This window comes from Copadichromis virginalis, linkage group LG9 (genome assembly GCF_057382275.1).
Source record: "Copadichromis virginalis isolate Kocher_CV1m ecotype Utaka linkage group LG9, C_Virginalis_male_GT1.1, whole genome shotgun sequence".
Taxonomy (NCBI): domain Eukaryota; kingdom Metazoa; phylum Chordata; class Actinopteri; order Cichliformes; family Cichlidae; genus Copadichromis; species Copadichromis virginalis.
In genome coordinates, this window is record NC_140626.1 from 32,955,385 (window position 1) to 32,982,398 (window position 27,014).

General features: G+C 44.2%; 1 protein-coding gene across 2 annotated transcripts; it reads left to right on the forward strand.

Annotated features, from left to right (window-relative positions):
* The first annotated feature begins 11,514 nt into the window (after positions 1–11,514).
* LOC146702320 (uncharacterized) lies at positions 11,515–26,429 on the forward strand. 2 transcript variants are annotated; one of them, XM_085468774.1, is made up of 5 exons: positions 11,515–11,793; positions 19,476–19,530; positions 20,780–20,855; positions 21,062–22,412; positions 23,958–26,429. In XM_085468774.1, the coding sequence occupies exons 3-4, from the start codon at positions 20,838–20,840 to the stop codon at positions 22,409–22,411; spliced, it is 1,368 nt and encodes a 455-aa protein (XP_085324900.1). In that variant the 5' UTR covers positions 11,515–11,793; positions 19,476–19,530; positions 20,780–20,837; the 3' UTR covers position 22,412; positions 23,958–26,429. The 2 variants fall into 2 exon arrangements, with proteins under 2 accessions (XP_085324900.1, XP_085324899.1); XM_085468773.1 differs by lacking the exon at positions 19,476–19,530.
* The last annotated feature ends 585 nt before the right edge of the window (positions 26,430–27,014 follow it).

A 27,014-nucleotide genomic window follows, 5' to 3' on the forward strand; every position in this document is an offset into this window, starting at 1 on the left:
TCCAGTGATGTTGCAGCTCTGAAATATGGCCAAACTTGTGGCAAGTGGCATCTTGGCAGTTGCACGCTTGACTTTTCTCAGTTCATGGGCAGTTATTTGGCGCCTTGGTTTTTCCACACGCTTCTTGCGACCCTGTTGACTATTTTGAATAAAACGCTTGATTGTTCGATGATCACGCTTCAGAAGCTTTGCAATTTTGAGACTGCTGCATCCCTCTGCAAGATATCTCACTATTTTTGACTTTTCTGAGCCTGTCAAGTCCTTCTTTTGACCCATTTTGCCAAAAGAAAGGAAGTTGCCTAATAATTATGCACACCTGATATAGGGTGTTGATGTCATTAGACCACACCCCTTCTCATTACAGAGATGCACATCACCTAATATGCTTACTTGGTAGTAGGCTTTTGAGCCTATAGAGATTGACAGACCACGCATTGCATGCTGGGAACTTGTGGCAAAACAATCCAAGTGTCATGGTCCTGGGTCGGTGACCCAGCGCTTTTAGTTTGTTATCATTTTCTAGATGATGATTGTTTAAGTTCTGTGTTCTATTCAGTCTGCCTCTGAGTCTGCGTCTGTATCTGTCTGTCTATGGTGTCTCCCCATCTGTTTGTGAATCTGTCTGTTTAGTTCAATGTCTTGTCTGGTTCCATGTGTCTGAGTTTCCTGTTTTATTGTGAAGGTCCGTGTCGTATGTGAGTGTGATCAGTTTACGTTTCCCCTGTCCCATCAGCCCAGATTCCTCCCAGCTGTGTTGCCCTCCTGTCTCTCATCCCATGATTACTGGTGTGTGTATTTAAGCCCTGTGTGTTCTCCTGCCTGTTGCCGGTTCGTCTGTGTAACTCCGCGTCAGTCTGTGTTCCTCGGTGTCCTGCTCGTCTCTCTGCCTCTCTTCCCTTTTTGTTTCATCTCAGGTTTGTCATTTAGCTTTCCCAGTTCAGGTCTTTAGTTTTGTCTTCCCTCTTGCCTGTTTTGCCTTCTCACCACTGTGTAAATAAACTCACCGGCATCTCATCCACTGCCTGCATCTTGGGTCCTTCTTCTAACTCCACACGGCTCGCCTCGGCAGCCGTGACAGTACGAACCGGCCAAATATGGACCCAGCGGCATTCGCACCTTCCAAGGGGCTTCGGGAGGAATTAACCGATTCAGTTTCCAAATGGACTAATCTGTGGCTAGAGCATGAGGGGGAGGAATTTCGTCATGCTCTGGAGGCCCGAATACAGCAGCTAGTTTCCAATCACCCCTGGCTGCTGGATTCACTTCACCCACTCCTACAGGACTTCATCCTCAACACGCTTCATCTTCACCCTCCAACTGCGACAGCTGACCTGCCTGGCTTACCGGAGGATTCTCTCCCCAGTCCACCAGAGGACTCTCAGCTGGACACAATGCCGCCCGATCAGTCGGCTTCCCCCTCCTTCCGGGCTAAACGGCGGTCACGCCGCCGTCATCCTTCGCTTGCCAAACCAGCTCTCGGGGTCAGTGAGAGTGACGGTTTCATGTACATGCAGCCCCCCAGTGGCCAGCTCACACCAGCCCAGGCTTGTTACAAAGCACTGGGAATCATCCTCATTCCACCCAGCCCATCCACCTCACAGCAGGAGCAGCCACTTCAGAGCTGCCTCATATCACCGTCCGCTTCCCCGGCCGCTCTCGCCCCTTCTCCCAGGCTGAAGCGACGTCCGCATGGCCGTCAGTTACCGGCGGATTCCGTGAGTCAGGAGCGCAGTGTTTTTTCTGCTCCATCTGAGCGTGCATTCATGAACACTCTGTCAGGTATTCCTGAATCTAGTAATTCAATACCAGTCAACTCAGGGTTATTCAAATTTGAAAAGAGTAATTCGGAAATGGTTAATTCTTTGTCTGATACTCCAAGGTCCGTTAACACTCGCTCTGAGGATCTAGAGGACTGCTTTCATTCTGCCTCTTCCGAGTCCTGTGTTATGCCAACCCGGACTTTCAAACCGAAATCTGGAAATAAGAAAGACTATCTACCAGAATCTCAGTTAGCCGCCCGGCCAGAATCTCAGTTAGCCGCCCGGCCAGAAGCTCAGTTAGCCGCCCGGCCAGAAGCTCAGTCGCCACCTCCACCACCGTTGTCATCACAACCATTATGTCAGTCACCCTTAGTCCAGCCTCCTGTTCAGCAGCCGCTAGCCCGGCATCCTGTATCAATTGCTTCACCTGTAAAACAATACGAGTCAATTCAACCCGAAAAACACCATTCCTCGCCCGTCCATTCCAAGCAGAGGGACACATCTAATAATAATGTCAACACTCCTCAAAGGCTGGCCAGTTCTGAAACCGAGGTGCACTCCAGGGCCTCCCCAGAGGCTGGGCTTCAGCCCCCAGCAGACTCCGGACCCCTGGAGGTTAAGAAGCCAGCTGAGGGCCGCACCCGGCTGTCGCTGCCTGAGCAGCGTCGATGCTCTATGCAGCTGCAGCCTGCTATGTGTTTGCCAGAGGCCACCGCGCCTGCTGGTCCTGTCCTGTCCCTGCCAGAGGCCACCGCGCCTGCTGGTCCTGTCCTGTCCCTGCCAGAGGCCACCGTGCCTGCTGGTCCTGTCCTGTGCCTGCCAGAGGCCCGTGCGCCTGCTGGTCCTGTCCTGTGCCTGCCAGAGGCCCGTGTGCCTGCTGGTCCTGTCCTGTGCCTGCCAGAGGCCACCGTGCCTGCTGGTCCTGTTCTGTGCCTGCCAGAGGCCCGTGTGCCTGCTGGTCCTGTCCTGTGCCTGCCAGAGGCCCGTGCGCCTGCTGGTCCTGTTCTGTGGCTGCCAGAGGCCCGTGTGCCTGCTGGTCCTGAGACTGTTCTCACTGGAGGGCCCGAGGATCCCGTCCAGCCTTTTGCATCATCAGCTGGGGGGCCCGAGGAGCCCATCCAGCCTCCTTCCTCGTCAGCTGGGGGGCCCGAGGAGCCCATCCAGCCACCAGCTGCTCCACCAGCAGCCTCATCCACGCTTGCAGCAGCAGCAGTTTCATCCATGCCGCCACCTGCTGCAGCGCCTCCGTCTGCATCCTCCACGCCGTCGCCTGGCCCGGCCTCTGCTGCATCCTCCACGCCGTCGCCTGGTCCGGATTCAGCATCCTCAGCGTCGCCTGGTCCAGCGCCTGCTTCGGCTTCATCCGCTTCGCCTGGTCCAGCCTCCGTGTCTTCATCCTCGCCTGGTCCAGCCTCCGTGTCTTCATCCTCGTCTGGTCCAGCTCCCGCATCACCTGCAGTGGCCTCCTCTTCAGCTTCAGCTGCTTTGCCTGGTCCAGCTTCAGCATCCTCATCAGCTGCTGCCTCGCCTGGTCCGGCTTCCGCATCTTCATCAGCTGCTGCCTCGCCTGGTCCAGCTTCCGCATCTTCATCAGCTGCTGCCTCGCCTGGTCCAGCTTCCGCATCTTCATCAGCTGCTGCCTTGCCTGGTCCAACTTTAGCTTCTGCTTCAGCCTCGTCTGGTCCAGCCTCCGTGTCTTCATCCTCATCAGCTTCGTCTGGTCCAGCCTCAGCTTCCGCCTCGTCTGGTCCAGCCTCCGCTTCGCCTGGGGCTGCAGGGGCCACGCAGCCTTCAGGTCCCCTACTACCACCTCCACATCGTCGGTCATCTGCCAGGCCGCTTGTTGGGCATCTCCGCCACCGTGGACGCCCTCCTGAACGCCGCCACTGCCTTCCGCGTGGCCGGCCTCCGGACTTGTTTCCACGCCGCTGTTGCCGTCCGCACGGTCGGCCCCCAGAACTGTTTCCACGCCGCTGTTGCCGTCCGCACGGTCGGCCCCCAGAACTGTTTCCACGCCACTGCCTACTGCGTGGCCGGCATCCGGACCTGCCCCGCTGCCATTCGCATGGTCGGCCTCCTGAACTTGACCATCTGGGCCTTTTTGGACTCTGTCCCTCCGTCCTGGGCCCCCTCCGCCCGCCCTGGTCGGGTCCTTTTCTGTTTTGTTTTGGTCGGTTTTTGTGTTTCTGCTGGGCTGTCTGGGGCCAGCCCTTAAGGGGGGGTGGGGGTACTGTCATAGTCCTGGGTCGGTGACCCAGCGCTTTTAGTTTGTTATCATTTTCTAGATGATGATTGTTTAAGTTCTGTGTTCTATTCAGTCTGCCTCTGAGTCTGCGTCTGTATCTGTCTGTCTATGGTGTCACCCCATCTGTTTGTGAATCTGTCTGTTTAGTTCAATGTCTTGTCTGGTTCCATGTGTCTGAGTTTCCTGTTTTATTGTGAAGGTCCGTGTCGTATGTGAGTGTGATCAGTTTACGTTTCCCCTGTCCCATCAGCCCAGATTCCTCCCAGCTGTGTTGCCCTCCTGTCTCTCATCCCATGATTACTGGTGTGTGTATTTAAGCCCTGTGTGTTCTCCTGCCTGTTGCCGGTTCGTCTGTGTAACTCCGCGTCAGTCTGTGTTCCTCGGTGTCCTGCTCGTCTCTCTGCCTCTCTTCCCTTTTTGTTTCATCTCAGGTTTGTCATTTAGCTTTCCCAGTTCAGGGGCCCGTTCTTCGTACCTCGCTAAGTAGGTTAGCCGGATTAGATTGTTGACGATTTCGCGTGATCCTGGATCAGTCGGTTCCCCGAAGCTCATCCGGGACTTGCTGTCATAGCAACAGAGCCGTAAGCGTAAACCTGCTCGGGAGCAGGTTTACTTTATGTAAACAGGATTAGATCGCGGCCACGCAGGTATGTCCGCTTCATTTATACGAAAGCAACAGCGATATTTTTCCACTGTTTCACCATAAATAAATATTATCAATGTAACTAAAGATAATGCAGCACTTGATCCTTTTATTGATGTCACACAGATACATACAGGTCATTTCCTAAAAAAGGGAAATGTACTATTAACATTCTATTACATGTATGTGATTATTACAGATGTAATTCATATTTCAGAGTAGTAATTGTAAATTACTTCGTGTAATCAAGATGAGAGACCACGGCTATAAAAGCGAAGGTGGATTTGGGAAGCCTGTCGCAGCCATGTCCTGTCCGTATACGCGACCAACCCATTGCGGAAGGTGCAAGATTGATAAGGAGAGTCCTCAGAATTCAGCGTATATTGCGGGACAGACAGGATCCTTTAGCTCAGCGCGACAGTGTGCTCATAGAGAGATATCGATATTCCCGTGAGGGTATTATTTACTTAACCAACTTGTTGACGAGGGGGTGCAGGACCACCACCTGTCTTTTTTTCCTCTGCCCTTTTCTTGGTTGCTGTTATGAACAAACTAACAGAGTATTACAGGCCAGTATTACCTTGCCAAGAGACGCAAAGCAATCTAAGAGATAAATATTACCATTCTGTAGAATACTCCTGTATTCCACTTTTACTTGTTCCCATGTTCTTGTGGGTCCTGTTGTGGCTCTAATGTGAAAGGGGATATAATATAACATATTATAATATAATATAATGCCATATGATATTGGACAATATAGTGTCATATGATAGATCTACCCTACCGCCTACTGGTGTTGGCCAGAGGGGCCGATGGCGCGATATGGCAGCCTGGCTACAACCGTAGCTGCCTCCACCAGTGTGTGAATGTGGGAGTGAATGAATAGTGGTATCGTAAAGCGCTTTGGGTGCCTTGGAAAGCGCTATATAAACCCAATCCATTATTATTATTATTATTAAATTACCTACGAGTTTGATTTGTCAGCAACTTTCTGCCAGCCCTCTCTCCTTGCTTTTGCAGCCTTTGCAGTGTTCTCTTGCGTTTTAATTAAACTCTGAAACTCCTGAAATCCCTCACTCATGAGTTCTTGCTCTGCTGCCGGAAAATACCGAGCACGCCCCTTGGACATTTTCGCCGACCAATCAGCGGGTTGCCGATCAATGTTTCTACTATCGATGCGTAGCCCCTTTTACGACACCCAGTGATGTCACATTCCTGCGTCCAGCTGTAGTAATCGTCAACAGCAGGTGTGTTCGGGGAACCGGATTAGCGAGCTCACGGTTAGCGCGATGATTTGATCTTGGATGTGTCATTTGATCTTGGATGTAGTAAGCGACGTACGAAGAACGGGCCCCTAGTCTTTAGTTTTGTCTTCCCTCTTGCCTGTTTTGCCTTCTCACCACTGTGTAAATAAACTCACCGGCATCTCATCCACTGCCTGCATCTTGGGTCCTTCTTCTAACTCCACACGGCTCGCCTCGGCAGCCGTGACACCAAGTACCGCATCAAATGCAAGCATTTGCAGCACCGCAAAACGTTCATTCTTCGGTTCCAATAAATTCTTGCTTTTTCTTTGCCCCCCAAAAAGGTATGTACAAAACGAAGGAGAACAATGCCGGTCCGTACAAAGACAGACTTGATGAAAAGTCAAAGAAAAGATACGAGGAAAAAAATCAAACCAGTGAAAGGGTTAGATCCTTACGAGCACACAGAGGGACAAAATACGTTAGCGTGCTGCCCAACTTTCACCATGCTCATATTTATAATTATACGGTTCTTGGAGTGAGTGCATACACTCATGAAGTTTAGTAACTTCAGGTCACTGCAACAAGCCCAGGTACAGTTTACCGACAGATGGGTACAGGACCTTGAAATGCACCGTGTAGAAAGTAAAGACCATCGTACGTATCATAAGTTTACCAGTCTCACAAATCGTCTTCATAAATACACATTCGTTAACAGTTTATTAATAGGACCTTTGAGCTCAATGGTAATTAATTAGTAGTGGAAATAATTTCTGGTACGCGTTACAGAAATGTAGCAGTGACAATAATATTGTATGCTGTAATCGTACTGGGCAATTAGTGATACAAAACAACTGTTTTATCCTGTGAATAAAAGTATGTTTTTGTCAATGTACCATGGTAATAACAGAAGCGAAACACAATATTGTGTCAGGACAATTTACTATTTATGCACAATAAACAAAGGAGCGACAATTTCTGTTCAGCGCCAGACTTGCTTGTAACCTATATCACCAATTATGTTATGAAAAATGACGTATTAACTACAACAGCAGACTGACGTCACATTTTCAATCTCTATACAGCTTGGAGTAAGACGGCATGCATGAAGAGGATGATGTGGACAAAATACTCATTTGCCTAATAATTCTGCACTCCCTGTATACAGTGGGGCAAAAAAGTATTTAGTCAGCCACTGATTGTGCAAGTTCCCCCACCTAAAATGATGACAGAGGTCAGTAATTTGCACCAGAGGTACACTTCAACTGTGAGAGACAGAATGTGAAAAAAAAATCCATGAATCCACATGGTAGGATTTGTAAAGAATTTATTCGTAAATCAGGGTGGAAAATAAGTATTTGGTCAATAACAAAAATACAACTCAATACTTTGTAACATAACCTTTGTTGGCAATAACAGAGGTCAAACGTTTACTATAGGTCTTTACCAGGTTTGCACACACAGTAGCTGGTATTTTGGCCCATTCCTCCATGCAGATCTTCTCGAGAGCAGTGATGTTTTGGGGCTGTCGCCGAGCAACACGGACTTTCAACTCCCGCCACAGATTTTCTATGGGGTTGAGGTCTGGAGACTGGCTAGGCCACTCCAGGACTTTCAAATGCTTCTTACGGAGCCACTCCTTTGTTGCCCGGGCGGTGTGTTTTGGATCATTGTCATGTTGGAAGACCCAGCCTCGTTTCATCTTCAAAGTTCTCACTGATGGAAGGAGGTTTTGGCTCAAAATCTCACGATACATGGCCCCATTCATTCTGTCCTTAACACGGATCAGTCGTCCTGTCCCCTTGGCAGAAAAACAGCCCCATAGCATGATGTTTCCACCCCCATGCTTCACAGTAGGTATGGTGTTCTTGGGATGCAACTCAGTATTCTTCTTCCTCCAAAGACGACGAGTTGAGTTTATACCAAAAAGTTCTACTTTGGTTTCATCTGACCACATGACATTCTCCCAATCCTCTGCTGTATCATCCATGTGCTCTCTGGCAAACTTCAGACGGGCCTGGACATGCACTGGCTTCAGCAGCGGAACACGTCTGGCACTGCGGGATTTGATTCCCTGCCGTTGTAGTGTGTTACTGATGGTGACCTTTGTTACTTTGGTCCCAGCTCTCTGCAGGTCATTCACCAGGTCCCCCCGTGTGGTTCTGGGATCTTTGCTCACCGTTCTCATGATCATTTTGACCCCACGGGATGAGATCTTGCGTGGAGCCCCAGATCGAGGGAGATTATCAGTGGTCTTGTATGTCTTCCATTTTCTGATGATTGCTCCCACAGTTGATTTTTTCACACCAAGCTGCTTGCCTATTGTAGATTCACTCTTCCCAGTCTGGTGCAGGTCTACAATACTTTTCCTGGTGTCCTTCGAAAGCTCTTTGGTCTTGGCCATGGCGGAGTTTGGAGTCTGACTGTTTGAGGCTGTGGACAGGTGTCTTTTATACAGATGATGAGTTCAAACAGGTGCCATTCATACAGGTAACGAGTGGGGGACAGAAAAGCTTCTTACAGAAGACGTTACAGGTCTGTGAGAGCCAGAGATTTTCCTTGTTTGAGGTGACCAAATACTTATTTTCCACCCTGATTTACGAATAAATTCTTTACAAATCCTACCATGTGAATTCATGGATTTTTTTTTTCACATTCTGTCTCTCACAGTTGAAGTGTACCTCTGGTGCAAATTACTGACCTCTGTCATCATTTTAAGTGGGGGAACTTGCACAATCGGTGGCTGACTAAATACTTTTTTGCCCCACTGTATATATATATATATATATATATATATATATGTGTGTATAACTAGACTTTTTGCATATTATGTAAGGTGTGGCTATATAAATATATGTACAACTCTGTGTATATGTGTTTATGGACAGGCATGCAATGTAGTGACAAGAAAGTAGCCTTGCAGGGAAGGAAAGACCTGAATCTCTCATGGTTGGGGGTTGGGGGATGGTGTGTTTGCACAACAAAAGCAGGAGAACAATGGAGCTGAAGACCTGTGAAAATCTCAGCGGGGTGCCAAGAGGTGTTAGGGTCGGGGGAATTTGCGCAGGGCTAGTAAATCTAGTAGTAGGGACTTGCACCAGGGAAAAAAAGGCTCAGTAATTCTAGTGTTATGGATCAAACCTCTACCAACATGACATTGATTATGCAACTCTAAGCATATATGAGTAGATATTTCTAAGCATAAATGACAATCAACAATACAAATCTAACATCTGCAGTTCCACACTCTCATGGGAAACTACATTCTCCCCCTCCAGTCTCTTATCCTCCTGCTCCTGCAGTAACAAAACAACACAAAGCATCCACCGTCTGTTGCAGGCTGGATGAATTGTTGCTCAACATTTACTACTCCTAAGGTCGGCTCGGGACTCATGTGATCAGTGTCCCCTATAAGTGAATTTCTCCCAAGCCCATTATAATCATGGAGAAGCACACTTTGCGACTGTTTTCAGTAAGAACATTTCATAGCGCTTTAAATTTCAATCTTTCAGGCCTGGTTTAAAGAGCTAATTATTAAATCATGAACTCACAAAATATCAAAATATCACCTCTTGTGGATCACACCTCTCAGTGCACTGTAACAAAAGCAAAAACAAACGTAACCAATAAAATACTAATATAATAACATATACTAGGGCCCGTTGCAGACATGTCCAAACATAAAACCATCTCTCTCTCTCTCGTAGAGAAAGAAAACAACCCAAACCTCACTGATAAAATCAACCTACTACTCAGCAAAACCCAAAAATCAGTGAGACATTCACAGGAAGGTTTTGCTTCCTCCCGGGACAACATTGTGTGGGAATGAGAACATCAGGTACTGTAGCACCTTTTGTTCCTTCTTGAATTAAGTCTCAATCACAGAAAATGTGGCGCTCCGAAATAAAACTTACATTCAAACTTCATCATTTTCACTCTGTACCACTGCTCCTCATCAGGGCTGTGTCAAGCACAGTAAACATTTCAGTCGAGGCCTTGAGCCATAAAGAGACATCACGCACAGACATTCTTTTCATAACCAGACAATTTTAGACCTTGTTCCTTAAATCTACCTAAATGCCCCCTGGGTGACATAAAACACATTCTAAGTAATCAATGGCTTCTTGTAACAGATTCTGTATTTGGATGTTTGTGTGCAGCATTTCACATATCAGCATAAGCATTTGTTAGCAAAGCATTCTTCATTGCATCAGCGTGTGTGTGTGTGTGCATCACTCTTCATTGCACGAGCATGTGCACGTGTATTTGTGTGTGTCACTTCTCAGTGAATCAGCGTTTCGGTTTAGGTGTGTGTGTCATTTCTCACTCAATCAACGACTGCGCACGTGTTCATGTGTGTGTATCACTTCATTCTGGATCAGTGTGTGTGTGTGTGTGTGTGTGTGTGTTCATCACTTTCCTGTTTTTGTGTTTTGGGTAAACCACTGCCTGAAGCATACAGAGAAAAAACAAAAAACAAAACAAAAACAGACGAACAGGAAAATGATGTTGTGTTGGTTGTGAGGGAAGAAAACACCAAGCCAGGCCCTGTGTCAGCCTTCCCTTCCCCCCCTTTTTTTTCTCACAATATAATCAACTCCTAGCCCACCAAGTTGACAGGACAACACAGATACATGTTTAAATTCTTAAGATCATGTTTAAACTCACAAAAGAGAATTTTCCTTCCTTCATTAATTACTTGTGTTGTTCAATCAGCAGAAAACCTCTCACAATTTGACTCTCTTAACCACTAAATTTATTGTTTCATCACTGGTTGGTCATACCAGTCTCTTTCTTTTCTTTCTTTTTTAAGTTGTTGTCCTACAACCCAGAGAGTTCATTTGTTAGTAGCATATAAACTTCACCATTTAATAACAGGTGTATTTTAAGTTCTCTCTCTCTGTGCCTCCCCAGGCCAAACATTGTTCAGACTTGTTATGATGGGGCTTATGGGCACATTCTTATGGGTACCAGCGCATCGTGGAGGTAAAGGAAATGAAATGGCAAATAGGACAGCAAAAGTCGCAACAAGGAGACCGATGGTAGATATGGTTATTAGTGTGAGTAGGACGGAGCTCAAGAGTACAGTGCGATACAAAATGAAGGAAAGGTGGCAAAAGCAATGGGAGGAAGAGAGGAAAGGGCGATGGTTTTATAAAATCTAAAGGAAAGTGGGGAAAATGAGAAGTACAGGCCGAAACATGATAGAGGATACGATTATATCTCGACTGAGATTCGGACACACTGGTTCAAATAGCACCTTGTTTTTAATAGGTAAACACTGTACAGGGGAGTGACTGCAGTAGGGAACAGGAAACAATAGAACATGTCAGAGGTTTGATATTGAAAGGAGACAACTGATCAAAAAGCTGGACGGTATGGAAGTGAAGTTGGACTTGATTGATCTGTTTTGCACGACCTCTTTAAGTGAAAGTTATCAGGCTGTATTTTGGTTTTTAAGGCAGACCCATTTGTTCGAGAGGATTTGATTTATTATTATTTATTTTTTTTTGTCTTTTCTGTCCACACTCCACACCAGTTAGTGGCGGTAATGCACCATTTTGCTGTTTGCCAACCGCCAGTAGACCCTATACGGCAGAAGAAGAAGGGGGCGGAGCAAGATTTGTTAGCAGGAGAGGAGCCGAGCAGAGAGAGCTGCTTTGTCATGAAACGGGAGTAAAGTAGTGAACTTAGAGGAGAGAAACGAATTAAAGTATCGATCATAAACCACTACCAACGTCCTGATCGATATCTGCATCGATCTGCCCACCCTTGTCTCCTGGATCGTAGCTGAGATCAGCGTGAACCACGTGGGTCTCTGCTCCCTGATCTGTTTCCTGTGTTTGGAAAGAGTTGCAGCTTCATCGCGGAGTTTCTCTCGGTTTGTGGGCTCATCTAAAGGTAAGCACCGAGCTAACTTTACTGTGAGTTCAGTTCATGTTGAGTTTAGCTCCTGAATGAGGTCTTCTGCTGCTCTCCTCGGTGTCTGTTCACAGTTTATTGTGAACACGTTGAGAGAAGAGTGAGAGAGTGTTTGGAGAAAAACACCAACTAATCATTAGCTCAGCATGCTGGGAGAAGTTGGAGCAGAAAAGTCTTTTCATTGTCCCTGCAGCTGTTTTTCTGCCTGCACCAAACCTCTACAGCCTCGTTTCTATTTGAAGTGATAACAGGAAGTCAAAGCGATCTGCTGCAGTATCAGGGTCACAATAAACTTTATTGTCCAGCTGCTGTGGATGAACACATGAGAGGAAGTGAAATGCCTGGCTGACAACTGTATAAAACAAAAAGTACACACAATATTCGAGGCACACAGTGTGTTACACCCCTGAAAACGAGAAATATATCAACTTTTAAACACTTTTACCTGAAAACAGGGGAAAAGAATCACGAGAGTGATCATGACTCATGCACTAGTTTATTGCAGTGAAAATGAACAGAGACGTTTCACATTCTGTACTGCTAAATGTCACGTGGTGGAAGAAAAACACTAAATAATAAACCAAAACACTAAAGTGATTACAGGACAGCTGTGGCTACAATGTAGCTGCCATTGCCAGTGTGTGAATGGGTGGATGACTGGATATGTAAAGCGCTTTGGGGTCCTTAGGGACTGAGTAAAGCGCTATACAAATGCAGGCCATTTACCATCTTACCATATATGCCAGAACAGGTTTCCTGACAAAATGGCTGACAATAGCGGCGTTTTTAGTTCCTGCCGTTATCTTACTGGCCATTACACAGTACAAAACTGACGCTCAAAACCGCCACGTATATGCGCACAAATACAATGTTTCTAAACTCTTACAAAACAATGAAGGATTACCTCTTAAATATCTTAACAGTGTACACATGGGAAATATATCAACTTTTAAACACTTTTACCTGAAAACAGAGGGAAAAGAATCACGAGAGTGATCATGACTTGCGTCTCTCATGCAGTCGTTTATTGCAGTGAGGAGAACGCACGAAACTCTTAACCATTTTCTTACCATATTTACATTATTTTTTCCTTATATCAGCTGATATGAATTAGTATTAACTGAACAGTTTTATATGCAGTAGTCCTTCAACCTGGCACAAGTGCACACTGTGGGAATTTACGACTGTGCGTAAATCCCCCCTAATTTTGGTATGATCCGAGCTCAGACACTAAGCGACTGAGCGAAGGGGCGGGGCAGCTGCTGCCTGCGAGTGGGCTGTTGGAGAAACGCAGACAGAGCAGAACTGAAGTTTGACCAGGTACCAAAGCAAATCATTCGTGCCGTACAAATAATGTAAATATGACGGTGCATCACGAAAGATTGATATGAAACTGATCACTTGACCAATATTACGTTACTTGCTCTTCAAGTGAATCAACAAATGGCAAAATGAAAAGCCGAACAACAACAATGCTGTTTTTTAGAGAGTCTTAGCTTACATGTGTGTTTATTTCATATTTTCAGTTGTTACCCTCCACAGCTAAATAAATCGGTTTCCGCTGTCTATTTTAATCACTTTCATCAAGTGTACATATGCACTAGGTTTATTGTTAATTAATAAGAAACTCCAGACGATTCCATTCTGAGCTGAAGAAGCTTCTGATTGGTTCGTAGAGTCCATGTGAGTAAACTGGTGGCACAGCTGTGGATGCATATAAGGCAAAACACAGAGCCTGTTTCTGTGACATGGGAACATCAAGAGATGTCAACAAAACACCAGGGCCCTGTTTCAGGAAGCTGGTTTAGAAAACTCAGAGTGAAAAACGATACTCAGGGTTGAGTAACCCCGAACTGTCCAACTCGGAATATTCGGTTTCAGAAAGGCTGATAACAATTAGTTCAGTCAACGCGGAGTTGCTTTAACCCCAAGTGAAGCGCGCGGACGAGGATACATAAAGCCCTGATTAGTGGAGCACAGATTAAGCGAGTCACCATGGAGACGGAGGGAAAGAAGGCGCGGTCAATGTATTTTACAGCGCTTGAGGCCGAAATTCTGATGGCAGCATATGCCGATAACATGCAAATTTTGCAGAAAAAAAGGTAACACAGCCTCAGCTGCAAAACAAAGGGAGCATGCATGGCAAAACATAGCCGACAGAGTCAATGCGTGAGTGTTAATATAAACATTGATCTAGGGATTTCCACCCATTTAACACGTTATTTTATCATATGTTATTTTATTTGTTATTTTATACATTTTATGTTGTGATGTGATGTGAGCGCAGGTGCAACCCAACAGGCCCCAAACGTTCCTGGCAGCAAGTAAAAATGAAATATAAAAATATGGTCCAAACAGGTGAGGTGTAATTGTATTATGAGCCATAGTGCTTGGTCTGTTTGTCCTATGTAAATCAATTGCAGTTAGAGGCTACATTAATTTTCTTTCTGTAAGCACTTATTGAAATTATCTGAGCACATTACAAGTACATATTTGCTTACTCTGTATGCTCAAATGTGACCCCGTTATAGCCAACAGAAAAAAAGCGGAGGCCCGAAAAACAGGTGGGGGTCCTCCACCACCACCACTCACAGAGGCTGAGCAGTTGGCCCTCAGCCAAAACAGTGGGCGCCCTGTGGCTGAAGGCATCTCTGCGGGGACATCCTCTGAGTCAATAACCCCGCAAGACACAAGTGCCTACATAGGGGGTAAATTCAAAATAATACATGATGTGCATACATCCTTTCTTCACAGTCACCTTTGCAGTGCTGCTCATTCATTTGATAAACTCTTCACCATAATGAATTTGTTTGTAGTGAAGTTATTTTCCTACTGATTTTGCCTTGCCTCAGTCTTGGTTGTCTTTGAGAGCATAATGACAATGAAGTGTAAGGTGATAGGTATGTTTGTTAATTGCCATTTGGTCCCTTGTAAGTTATAAGTGACCTGTATAAACCTCATATTCTATCAGTTGATGGTGATGGTGTACTGCATCTGGTGCAGCCTCCTGTTGAGCCAGACCAACATGCAGTTGTGAGTAATACTCCACAGATTATATGAGTTTACAGTAGAACAGCAATGTTGTTTATTTCTTTACTACAGGAAAATAATGAAGAAACATTGACAGCTGTTACAGAGGAGGAAGCAACAGAGGCACTTTATGAGGTTTACATCTTTTAATACTTTGTGCACAGGAAACACAGGCGACCAATAAAGCCAGTTGAACAGAAAATCTGTTTATTCGTCTATCATCAATCAAACCCATCGAAGTCCTCATCTGTGTCTGAATTGAACAGCTGCGCTAAATCTCCATCAAACATGCCAGGTTCACTTTCTTCACCGTCAGAGTCACTTTCCGTGCCGTGCGGCTCCTCGGAAATGATGCCGGCTTTTGCGAAAGCTCGAACAACAGTGCCAGCAGACATGTTAGCCCAAGCATCTACAATCCATTGGCAAATTGTGGCGTAACTCGCCCGGCGCTGCCTTCCACTCTTAGTGAAACTGTGGTCTCCACCGGTCATCCATCGCTCCCAGGCCACTCGCAGCCTTACTTTGAACAGGCGGTTCACACCGATGTACAGCGGTTGGAGTTCCTTTGTCAGGCCTCCCGGAATGACAGCAAGCTCACAGTTCATTTGCTTCACAAGTTTTTTCACATCGGCTGTGAGATGGGCACGCATAGAGTCACAGATTAAGAGCGATGGTGATGCGTGGAAAAAACCACCTGGTCTCCTTACATACACCTCCCTCAGCCAGTCTTTCATCATTTCCTCATCCATCCAGCCCTTTTCATTTGCCTTAATGATGATTCCTGCTGGAAACTTCTCTTTAGGCAAAGTCTTTCGCTTAAAAATCAACATAGGCGGCAGTTTCTGTCCATTAGCATGGCAGCCAAGCACAACAGTGAAAGAAGACTTTTCATACCCCGTTGTGCGTATCGCTACCGTGCTGGTCCCCTTCTTCTCCACAGTGTGACTCACCGGGATGTCAAAAGTGAGCGGGACCTCGTCCATGTTTGTGATGTGGCTGGGCTGGATGTTTTTGTCGCCGATGTGTTTGCTGCAGTAGGAGCGGAAGATGGCCAGCTTTTCCTTATAATCCGCTGGAAGTTGCTGCGCTACCGTAGTCCTGGTCCGGATGGAAAAATGGCACCGTTTCATAAAACGAAAGCACCAAGACGGACCTCCTTGGAAATGTTCAATGTTCATCTCTTCAGCTAGTGAAACTGCTTTTAGCCGAATGGTGACCGTCGAAACGCTTCTCCCGCTCGTTCTTTGCTCGATGATCCACCGCTCGAGTCTTTCCTCCAACTCGGGCCACCTCGCCTTATGTCCGCGGAAACTCAGCTGCGTTTTCTTGACCTGCCGGAGCTTGTTTTCCAGCTTCCTCCATTTGCGAACCATCGATTCGTTAATCTTAAATTCTCTCGCCGCTGCTCGATTTCCATGTTCCTCCGCGTAGCTGATGGCCTTCAGTTTAAACTGTGCTTCGTAAGCGTGTCTCTTTGCCATTTTCAGGGTTGTTAAAACAACGATGTCCTGCATAATGCACATACCTGTTCTTTTATACAGGTATGTGCGATTGTCCCGGTATATACGATCAACGCCCACACTTCAGCCTTTAACGTTCTCATGGTGTTCTCTACTACGTCCTCCTTACAACACATAGGGCGCGCCGCACTTTTTGAAGAAAATCTAAGACTTTTAAGTGCGCCTTATGGTCGTGAAAATACGGTAGCCAGATTATATCGCTGCTGTGGGCCCGGTTCAGGGTCAGGGTAAGGGGTAAGCAAATAGGGTAAACATGGATACCCCCTATCACCAAGCAAGTAGCCAGTAGAGCAGGGCGATATGGCCAAAAATATTTATCACGATATATATTTGAAAATTTGCGATAACGATATAACCGACGATATAATTGATGCGAGACAAAATACAACTCCACAACATTACTAGCGCAAAAAGACAACCTTCCATTTATTTTCACTTAAACAAGAAGCTGGTTTTTATGTACATTAAAGCTTTATAAAAATGTAACAGTGCAAATGCAAATTCCTTGCTGAAAGTTTAACCAAAAGGCATTTCCAGTAGAAATGGGCTGACATATCCTGAGCATAACCATGTATAATATCCACTGAAGTTAAAAAGAGGTGCTTTGCAACATTAAACTGCAGTGTGCAGTACGTATTTTTCGGACCATAAGGTGCACGGGATTATAAGGCACATTAAGCGAAACAAAGCAGTCAGATAAATCAAACTTTATTAAACTCATTCTTCTTGCTTCCTCCACTTCTGTACCATTGATTCATTAATGTTGAATTCTCTGGCAGCTGCTCTATTCCCTTGTTGTTGCAGTATATTAATGACTAACCTCGTATTGTGGATGGATTATCTCAGTTGTTCTCCTGACTGAAGTTTGGTCCGTTTACAGCATCCTGCCATGCGATTGCATTTGTTTCTAACCATGAAGAACCTTCACGTTAACTTTTATAAGTGGAAAAGTGTTAGTGTTCGTCCTCCAGCTTCACTGTTTATGTTATGCTAACATAGCTGTGTCGCTAGCGATCACGTAGCACATCATTATATACCAGCTAGCCCAACTTCAGTAACCCTACAAACGCCACTGCTGTTTAGTTTCCTGTCTTCATTTATGTTGGAAGTGATAGCAGAGCTGTACGTTTGATTTTTTTCAGAAATCTCTCAGTCAGAACATGCAATATCATGCTTAGGTAACTAGCGAAACTAGCGAGCTAACTTCCGCTAGCTTCCTGCTAACTTCTAACTCCGTTAAATGTAATAACTTTTGTTTTCATGGATGCCTGGAAGTTAAACTTTATAGTTACACCTGGTAAAGCAGCAATGCTGATCGTTTTATTAAAGATGAAAGAATTTAGACAGTTTTTAACTCTCAGTGATGCTGCAGTGTTGTTTGACCTGAAGTATACGGAGTTTAGGACCCAGATTACTCCCAGATTTAAGAGCATCTTAGTCCGACAAATATGACAATAACAACGGCTGCTTGCATGTTCTGCAAAAAAATGTGCTTTGTTGTGTATCTGACGGACAAACACCAAACCAGTTCCACATCACGGAAGTTGCACCATTTTTACAAACCAATTCTGGTTCATCTGTTTCACTCAACAATCGGCCATGTGCGTATGAAAACAAAGGCACTGCGCATGCGCGTTTTACTCCCATTCTATCGCGATATTTCATTTTCCTATCGTTGCCTAACATTATACCGGTATTACCGTGAACGGTATAATATGGCCCAGCCCTAGTAGCCAGTGAACTCTCCTAAGACAGAAGGATACACTTCTGAAGCAATTGGTCTTTATATATTTTAAAGTATTCTCAACTCACCATGTCCACATTTTGTGCTCAGTGTACATTCACGGAATATTTGTGAGTCATGGACAGAGCCTGGCCACTTGGCTTCCACATTTGTGATAATGTTGGCAGCATCATATATGATCTTCACAGTGCAGAGAACACAAATTAGCATCCATTACTATAATGAAATAATTTGTTAGTTTGAAATGCTACAGGGAACTATGTACCTGTACATTAATGCTGTGGAAAGACTTCCTGTTCACATAGTCTCCTTCATTTACTGAAGGAGCAATGATTGGAATGTGAGTGCCATCTGTACAGCCAATCACGCCTGGGAACCGTGAAAATAAATGTAAAATTTAAGTAGTAGTCCAAGTATCACCACATCATAAATTAAGTTTTGGTCATCCTGATACCTGCAACTTTGTGGCATCCCTCTTTGATGAATCTTGTGGGTCTATGACCGGGGAACACCACAAACGAGTACAGGAGACGTTTCAGTGCAACTGTAACATTCCTGACTGCCCGACAGACGGTAGCCTTGGAAACGTGCTCAGCGTCACCAATATTATACAGAAAGCTCCCGTTTGCAAAAAACCGAAGTGCAATACAAATAATATGTAATGAACTGAGAGCATGTCCGCGATGTCACATGCGTAATATTAGGCCTGAGGATGTTATCCAAATAAATTATAGATTGTGCTGAGAAACGGTAACGTTCGCACAGAAACTCATCAGGAAATGATAAAATGTCCAAACGCGCTCTGATCACTCTCTCCCGGCGGAGAGCTCTGCGGAGAATTTGGGCTTCACGATCTACTGGCTCTTCAAGGACGGGGCACGCCATGTCCGACACTTCCTACTGTCAGGTTTCCGACAAAGGGGCGGAGACAGTCAGGGTTAGTTGTAGTAAACCTGCTAGGGGGCAGGTTAGCTTCACGGAGTGTGTCGTCATAGTGACTCACTCAGAATTAATCTAAACTCGCTTTGTGAAACCGAAAACCCAGAGTTTTCGTTAACTGAGGGTATACTTACTCAGATTTTCCACTAAACCGGCTTCCTGAAATAGGGCCCAGGAAGACAACTGTGGAGCTCCATAAGTGTGGCTCAAGTTTGAATACAATTTGGTGCCATTTACAATTAATACAGATAGTTTCTCTCTTTACTCTTAAAGTTAACAAATATGTTTTTTATATTTATCAATCTAAAAAAATAAACATTTAGTCTGATTTGATGTTACAATTAAGAAAGTGTTTTTATCCGAAGAGTGTGTAAATATCTGGTTTCCACTGTATATTTGATGATGTTGGTGTTTGGCTTGATTGTCAGCACAGAGAGGGAGAGAGAGGAGAATGAGGACAGAACAGAGATGGAACAAGAGCAGGTGAGACACACATGTTAGTCCAGGAGTGGGCAATCTCAGTCCACGAGGGCCGGTGTCCCTGCAGGTTTTAGATCTCACCTTGGGTCAACACACCTGAATCACATGATTAGTTCGTTACCAGCCTCTGGAGAACTTCCGGACATGTTGAGGGGCTAATTTAGCCATTTAAATCAGCTGTGTTGGTTCGAGGACACATCTAAAACCTGCAGGGACACCGGCTCTCGTGGACTGAGATTGCCCACCCCTGTGTTAGTCAAATGGTTGTTTACCAAAAGTATCACTGTATCATAGGTCCTCATGTATCTCGTACCTAGTGTTTCTTTTTAGGTTTGTTATTTTTCAAATTCTATATTTATTAAGTTATGCAGCTTGTTTGCACAACAAGGCTAAATAATTATATAAACTTTTCTCAATCTAAATAGTGGACTTTGGTAGAATTAAAAAATAAGTGTAGTGCAGGTCTATGATGATTTTTAGTTCTACTATCATCTAGTTCTGATTCTGGTTCTGTCTTGGTTAAATCCTCATTAGTCCTGTTTTAATACCGGATCAGTTCTGGGTCTGGTTGAATTGGGGTTTAGTCCGCGTGTCATGATACAGCCCTGGTTTTGTTCTGCCTTGCCTGCCAAAACGGAGCCTATTAATCTTTCAGTCATTTCTAAACCCCCCCCCCCCCCCCCCCACCCACCCTTTAGGGCTAAGCCCTGGGTGTATCAAATGTCTGCCTCCGCCTCTGCCTGAAACACTTCCTGCTTTTCCAGCCTCAGGCTCCTTTAGCTTAGCTGTGAACCAGAGCTGGTCAGAGCTGGTCAGCTGCTCACCCTGGTGTGTGATGCTGTGCAGCTTCCTCACAGATGCTGATGTTACAGGACGTCACAGCATCTCTATAATAATCCAAACTGTTGGTAACAATCCTGAAAACCTCCCAGTCGGTGCAGTCCAGACACACCTGCAGATTCTCCACAGCCTCATCAGTCCACTGCTTCAGTGTCTTCACAAAAGCTTTAGACAGTTTCAGTTTGTGCCTGTTTGCGCCTGTTTGCAGGGATCAAGTGAACCGTGACATGGTCTGAGAATCTTGATGTAGTTTGAGATGATGATACTCTATCAGCTCACCTTCTGTTTTGTAGAGTATTTTTTATCCATTTTGTTTAATAAAATCTATGAGGTTCAAATGAAGCACCAAACTGCAGTTACTCAGTGGAGGTTCATTACTGCAGTTTCTCACCACTGTTGTTAACTGTTCCAGCTGATCATCAGGAGGAGACGAGCCATTTAGACTCAGCTCAGCCACTACAGAGGAAACAATGACTTCAACCCAAAAGGTGAGCAAGAATATCTCTGTTATTGAACCTGTGTGCAGGTTACAACTCTCATTGTAGCTCATAATTGTAATGTCATACTATCACTAGAAGGTGGTGGTAACACACCTACGACGTGTTTGTTGACATCTTTGATTCCACTAATGGAGTCAGTTTGTTCCACGACTGCATTTCACTCACTGCCTCTGTTTGTATCTCTGTCACTGCAGGACCAACATGGAGCGAGAAGTCAGCGCTCTCAGGAGGCCGACAAACCTCACAGAAGAAAGAGAGAGAAAACATACAGCTGTGATGAGTGTGGGAAGGATTTTACCCTGGCTGGAAACTTAAAAAAACACAAAGTCATCCACAGTGGAGTTAAAGCTTACATCTGTAAGTTGTGTGGAAAATCTTTCAACCGGGCTGGAAGCTTAAAAACACACCAACTCATCCACAGTGGAGTTAAAGCATACAGCTGTGACTTGTGTGGAAAATCTTTTACTTTGGCTGCTAACTTAAAAAGACACCATCTCATCCACAGTGGAATTAAACCGTACACCTGTGACTTGTGTGGAAAATCGTTTACTCACGCTGAAAGCTTAAAAACACACCGACTCATCCACAGTGGAGTTAAAGCATACAGCTGTGACTTGTGTGGAAAAAGTTTTACTTTTGCTGCTAACTTAAAAAGACACCATCTCATCCACAGTGGAATTAAACCGTACACCTGTGACTTGTGTGGAAAATCTTTTGCCCACGCTGGAAACTTACAAACACACCAACTTATCCACAGTAGATTTAAAGCATACAGCTGTGACTTGTGTGGAAAGTCTTTTGCCCACGCTGGAAGCTTAAAAACACACCAGCTCGTCCACAGTGGAGTTAAAGCTTACACCTGTGACTTGTGTGGAAAATCTTTTGCCCACGCTGAAAGCTTAAAAAGACACCAACTCATCCACAGTGGAGTTAAAGCGTACACCTGTGACTTTTGTGGAAAATCTTATACCCACGCTGAAAGCTTAAAAAGACACCAACTCATCCACAGTGGAATTAAACCTTACACCTGTGACTTATGTGGAAAATCTTTTACCCAGCCTGGAAACTTACAAACACACCAACTCATCCACAGTGGAGTTAAAGCATACACCTGTGACTTGTGTGGAAAATCTTTTACCCAGGCTGGAAGCTTAAAAAGACACCAACTCAGCCACAGTGGAGTTAAAGCATACAGCTGTGATCAGTGTGGTAAAGCTTTTACTCACAGTGGCCTCTTACAGCGTCATCAAGTTATCCACTCTGGATTTAAGGCGTACAGCTGCCACATATGTGGAAAAACCTTCCACTTGCTAGGCAGCCTAAATATTCACCTCCGCATTCATACTGGAAATGACGTTTACTGCTGTGATCAGTGTGGGAAACTGTTTGTGAGATATAAAGACTTAGAACGCCACATGTTTACCCACACTGTGGGGAGACCTTATAAATGTGACCTGTGTGAGAAGACTTTTAAAGCGCCACGTTACCTTAAAATCCACCAACAGAGCCACACCAGAAAGAAACTGCAAGTGCAGTTACTGTGAGGTATGTATGTATATTGTTATCTTCTTGTTTAAGACTGACTGTTTCGTTCAACTGTGCTCATTAAATTGTGTTCGCATGTTAGTAATTCTACTGGACTCAATTTTGGAATTTTGGAAACAGTGCATTTAGATAATGACTGAAACCAGCCCACTGAAGGAACAATGTGCTGGGAGTTCAGTTCCTTAAGCTTAATTATGCAGATTCTCATGACCATTGATCAACAACCACTGACCATTATGCAAATGTACTGTTTATAAGATTGGGGGAAACTTGCAGTCAGCTGAGACTGAAGGAGTCACTTGGATGAGTGACGAAACGTTTCTCCCACAAAATTATATGTCCAGATGAACAGAATCAATTTTTGGAGGTTTACTTACCTGGATGATTGAGCATGCATCAAGATGGGTTGACAATGTTTCTTTCTCGCTGATATAACGGGACACCTCAACGAGTTACAAAATATGATCCCCAGATAACACAACTTTCAAATACAAAGCAGCGGCAGGGATCACATTAATCTGCAAATCCTTGTTTAAAGATAAGTCATATTAGCCCAGTTTATTTTTTCTTATCATTGTTTTTGGGGCGAATGTGGCTCAAGAGTTGGCAGTTCTTCTTGTAATCGGAAGGTTGCCGGTTCGAGCCCCGGCTCCGACAGTCTCGGTCGTTGTGTCCTTGGGCAAAACACTTCACCCGTTGCCTACTGGTGTTGGCCAGAGGGCCCGGTGGCGCTAGTGTCCGGCAGCCTCGCCTCTGTCAGCGCGCCCAAGGCAGCTGTGGCTACAATGTAGCTGCCATCACCAGTGTGTGAATGGGTGGATGACTGAATGCAGTGTCAAGGTCCATAGGGATTAAGTAAAGCGCTATACAGGCCATTTACCATTGTTGTGAGACGACCATTAATAGCATCTGCATTTTCTGTTTGTATAGTTCCTTTGCTGTTATGGTGTTCTTGTTATGGATAAAAAAAATTTTTTTTGAAATATAGCAAATCTATTTCTATGAAGTTGTTCTATATAGTGTGTAAGATAAGATGACCTTTATTAGTCCCACAGGTGGGAAATTTGTCTCGTTACAGCAAAAGTGCAAAGTTATGTAGCACTTAGCAGTTATGTAACTGTTGATATGCAGCATTATTAAATTTATTGTTAATGCAATTGTTGATATGGTAAATTGACTTTTGAGGAAATTTTAGATGGCACTCATCATCAGAAAGGTTGCCTACCACTGGTAGAAAGGTTGCTCTACAACAAAGACATTTATTGAGTCTCAGTACCAGGTCACTTTACTCTAGCATGCAAAGTGCTTTACCGTGTTGTAAAAAGCACCTTGAGTGCTCAGGCAGAGTAAAAAAGTGCTTTATAAGAATCAATCCATTTTACTTGTATTTACTAAATGAACAACGGGAGGGTCATCTAACTAAAACCAACCAGTGTATCCCACCTGACCCCCTCAGAATCAGCTTACTTTTTATTTCAGGCCACTTTCAGAATTAAAATGTTGAAGGAATTCCCTGACCTACACTGTCTTTGTGTCTTTGTTTAGAAGCAGACCGACACAGATGGATCCAGTTCTCAACCCTGTCATCACTGTGGTGGTGGGAAAGAGTTTCACTGTGACCTTTTGTGGAAAAACTTTCACTCTGCAACAGACCCTAAAAATCTGGACTTCTTTAAATTGCTTGAAGATTATTTCACCTCTCAACCGAGAATCTTCTTCAGGTCTAAGGTCAAATGGTGGAGAGTTCCAGATTTAAGCTCTGTGGGAGCGCCCCCCTTAGAGGGACCTCCTAATGATCCTCTACCTAATCGCACAAGAGAAGGTGTGAAAACGGGTGTAGGTAGGATACAATTTATACAAGGAGTATAAAAGAGGTGATATTTTTGTCAATGCTGGTGTGAAGATTGTGCTGTTTTGATTGCTTTGCAAATATTCATTTCAATAAATCCAAGGAAATATTTGGTTTCAACGTTCAGTTTATTTTTAGGAAATATTCCAACAGTTAAGTGTTGATAAATGAACTTGAGTCTCTAAAAATGGGCTAAAGGAGATGTGAAGTGCAAACATATGTACATTGTGTGTAATGGGATTTGGCAAGATTGAGAGATCTCCCGGATATAAAGAAAAATGTAAATACGAGACTGACAAAAAAATTGATAATAAAGACTTAATAAAGCAAAACACTGGATGGTACAGCTCATGAAGGCACAAACATGGCCTGCTACTGGATGTGTGAGAGGCAGAGAGAAGGGGACGGGCTCCCAGACATCGCAGTGAAGGTCAAAGGTGAAAATAAGACATGCAGAGAGAAGTCACTGTCTGTGCATGTTAGGAATATAGTGATTAAATAAAGTTCATTTAGTGAATTTTTTTTAAAAATTTTTTTATATATATATACATTGCAATGGTTCTCATTAAGAGTTGGCCCTCCATGTAATAATGGGGTAAAAGAGTGAATTTGGCTCTATGATTGAACTGAATTATTGAGACTGACATGTAGAGCTGCAGAGGGATTTCCAAACATGCTTAGATATCATAGCCAGTTTAAGTCAGGGTGCAATTTTCCTGCGCCAAATTAGTCTGAACAGAATATCCTAGACTTATATAGTAAGTACAAAATTACAGGCTGAGAATTGTTAGATAATAGTGTAACCCATGTGAAATACAGGTCCGTAAAATCCCCCCCCCCCCTTCTTTTTTTTATCTAAGGCTATAGCCTGTTATTGTCAGAAGGGGGTGCTGTAATGCAGTTTTGTGTTCTGACAACCGTGCGTCTAGTGCGCAGGAAGCATTACCTGTCTCTTCCTATGAGATCTTCCCTCTCTGATGGCAGTCAAGTGTGTGTCGGAGCTCACCGAAAAGTATTTGGTATGCAATGCTGCAACCTGATTAATGAGACCAGATTGTTTTACGTATAAATGCTAATAAGCTACTCTTTTATTAGGCCCCGAACTCTGACCACAAAGGGAATAACGTCTGTCCAGTTATTTGTGTTGGAATATCCCAGTGAGTGACATGCCGTTTGTTCATCAAATTTGGTGTGTTGTTTTACTTTTCTTGTTGTTCTTCACAGTGTGTTATAAGTGTTGAATGCTTTGAGCTAAAGGTGTTTTACTGCCGATGCTAGCTGCTAATAGCTGTTAGCTACCCTACCCCCACGAAGCCATATTCCGATCGGGGAGGTATTCGGATAGAAGCACTAGCTCTGGTTATATTAGAATGGTTAAGTCTTAATAGAAATGAGCATATTTCAAGTTCATTAGTACTTGCACTGTGAATTAAGTTACATTTGCTTGTTAGCCTTATGGATGAATGTAACCTTGATTGCGATGACTATTTACATTACTGTATAAGCTGCTGATGTTCTTTATTGTGATATAATTGTGATAAAATAGTTGATACTGGTACAAACAAGTTACTGTAACTCTTGTAACTTGGTAAAGCTAAATGGAATGCCATTTGTTATTAATACATTTGGAAAAGAAGTTCATGAGCTCATGTTAAGAACACAAGATGGAAAAGAAATTCATTGTTCTGCACTGTTTGTGTAGATTGGTTTTTTGAACTACTAGAAAGGATTCTGGAGAACCACTGACGGCGAGAACAGCCCAAATGAGATCCTGAATGATCATGAAATGATGTGGCCAGCCATGCGATCGGATTGTAGGATTTGCCTGAGAAACTGATTCAAGCATCCCTGTATTTCAGACAAGCCCTATCCCAGATAATAGGGTTTGCACACTGACACTTCCGCTACAGGTTTCAACGACTTTAAAGGACAATTCAGACTGGACAATTCAAACTTCACAACGGGAACACTTCCATCCGTTTTATTCATTCAAAAGAGTTCTGATACAATTCAGTATAAGTCTTTCATTCGACTGTCTTTATTTTATTTGTTCTGCTTTATATCTATTCACCTTTAAAATGCACTATTAGTGTGCAGTTTGGTTTATTGTGCTGTATATGTTTATGAATGGTACTGAGGCAATAAAGGTCTCAGTTGTTCATTTCCAAGCCAATTCCTTTTGTGAGTCTCCAAAACAAAACCTCCTTCTGAACCTAGTAAGATGTTTAGGGTCTCTATTTGAAGTGAAAGTGTACTGGTCCTGAGTAGAGGTGCTACACAAATGTGGCGCACCAGCCAGGAGGTTTAATTCCTTTTATTTTTGGAAGTTTAGCAACTGGTGCTTTCATGCCTTTTGGGTCAAATCATTACATTTGTCAATGACATTCTGGGTTGGAGTAATAAGAACATGGATGTAATCCAAACTGAAGGTGTCAAAGTACCTAACTCTGTCCTAGTAGGAGGGTAACAGGTGATGAGGTTGACAATGAGGTTATTGATTACTTAGGGTAGTTTGGTTCCATTGGAAGAGTAATTAAAATAACTAGCACAGAGGCACATTTTAAAAACACAGCCATTGTGGAGTTCCAATCAGGTGAACCAGTCCAGTTCCTTAAGGATAGCTTACCTTGCAAAAGACAAAGCCATAACCCAAGTGTTGTCCATCATATCCAGCTTCTGTCTGGCTGTATGCTGCAGACAGGGGTTCGTGTTTAATCCATTCTTACCTAACTGAACTAAAAGGTCTTGCCGAA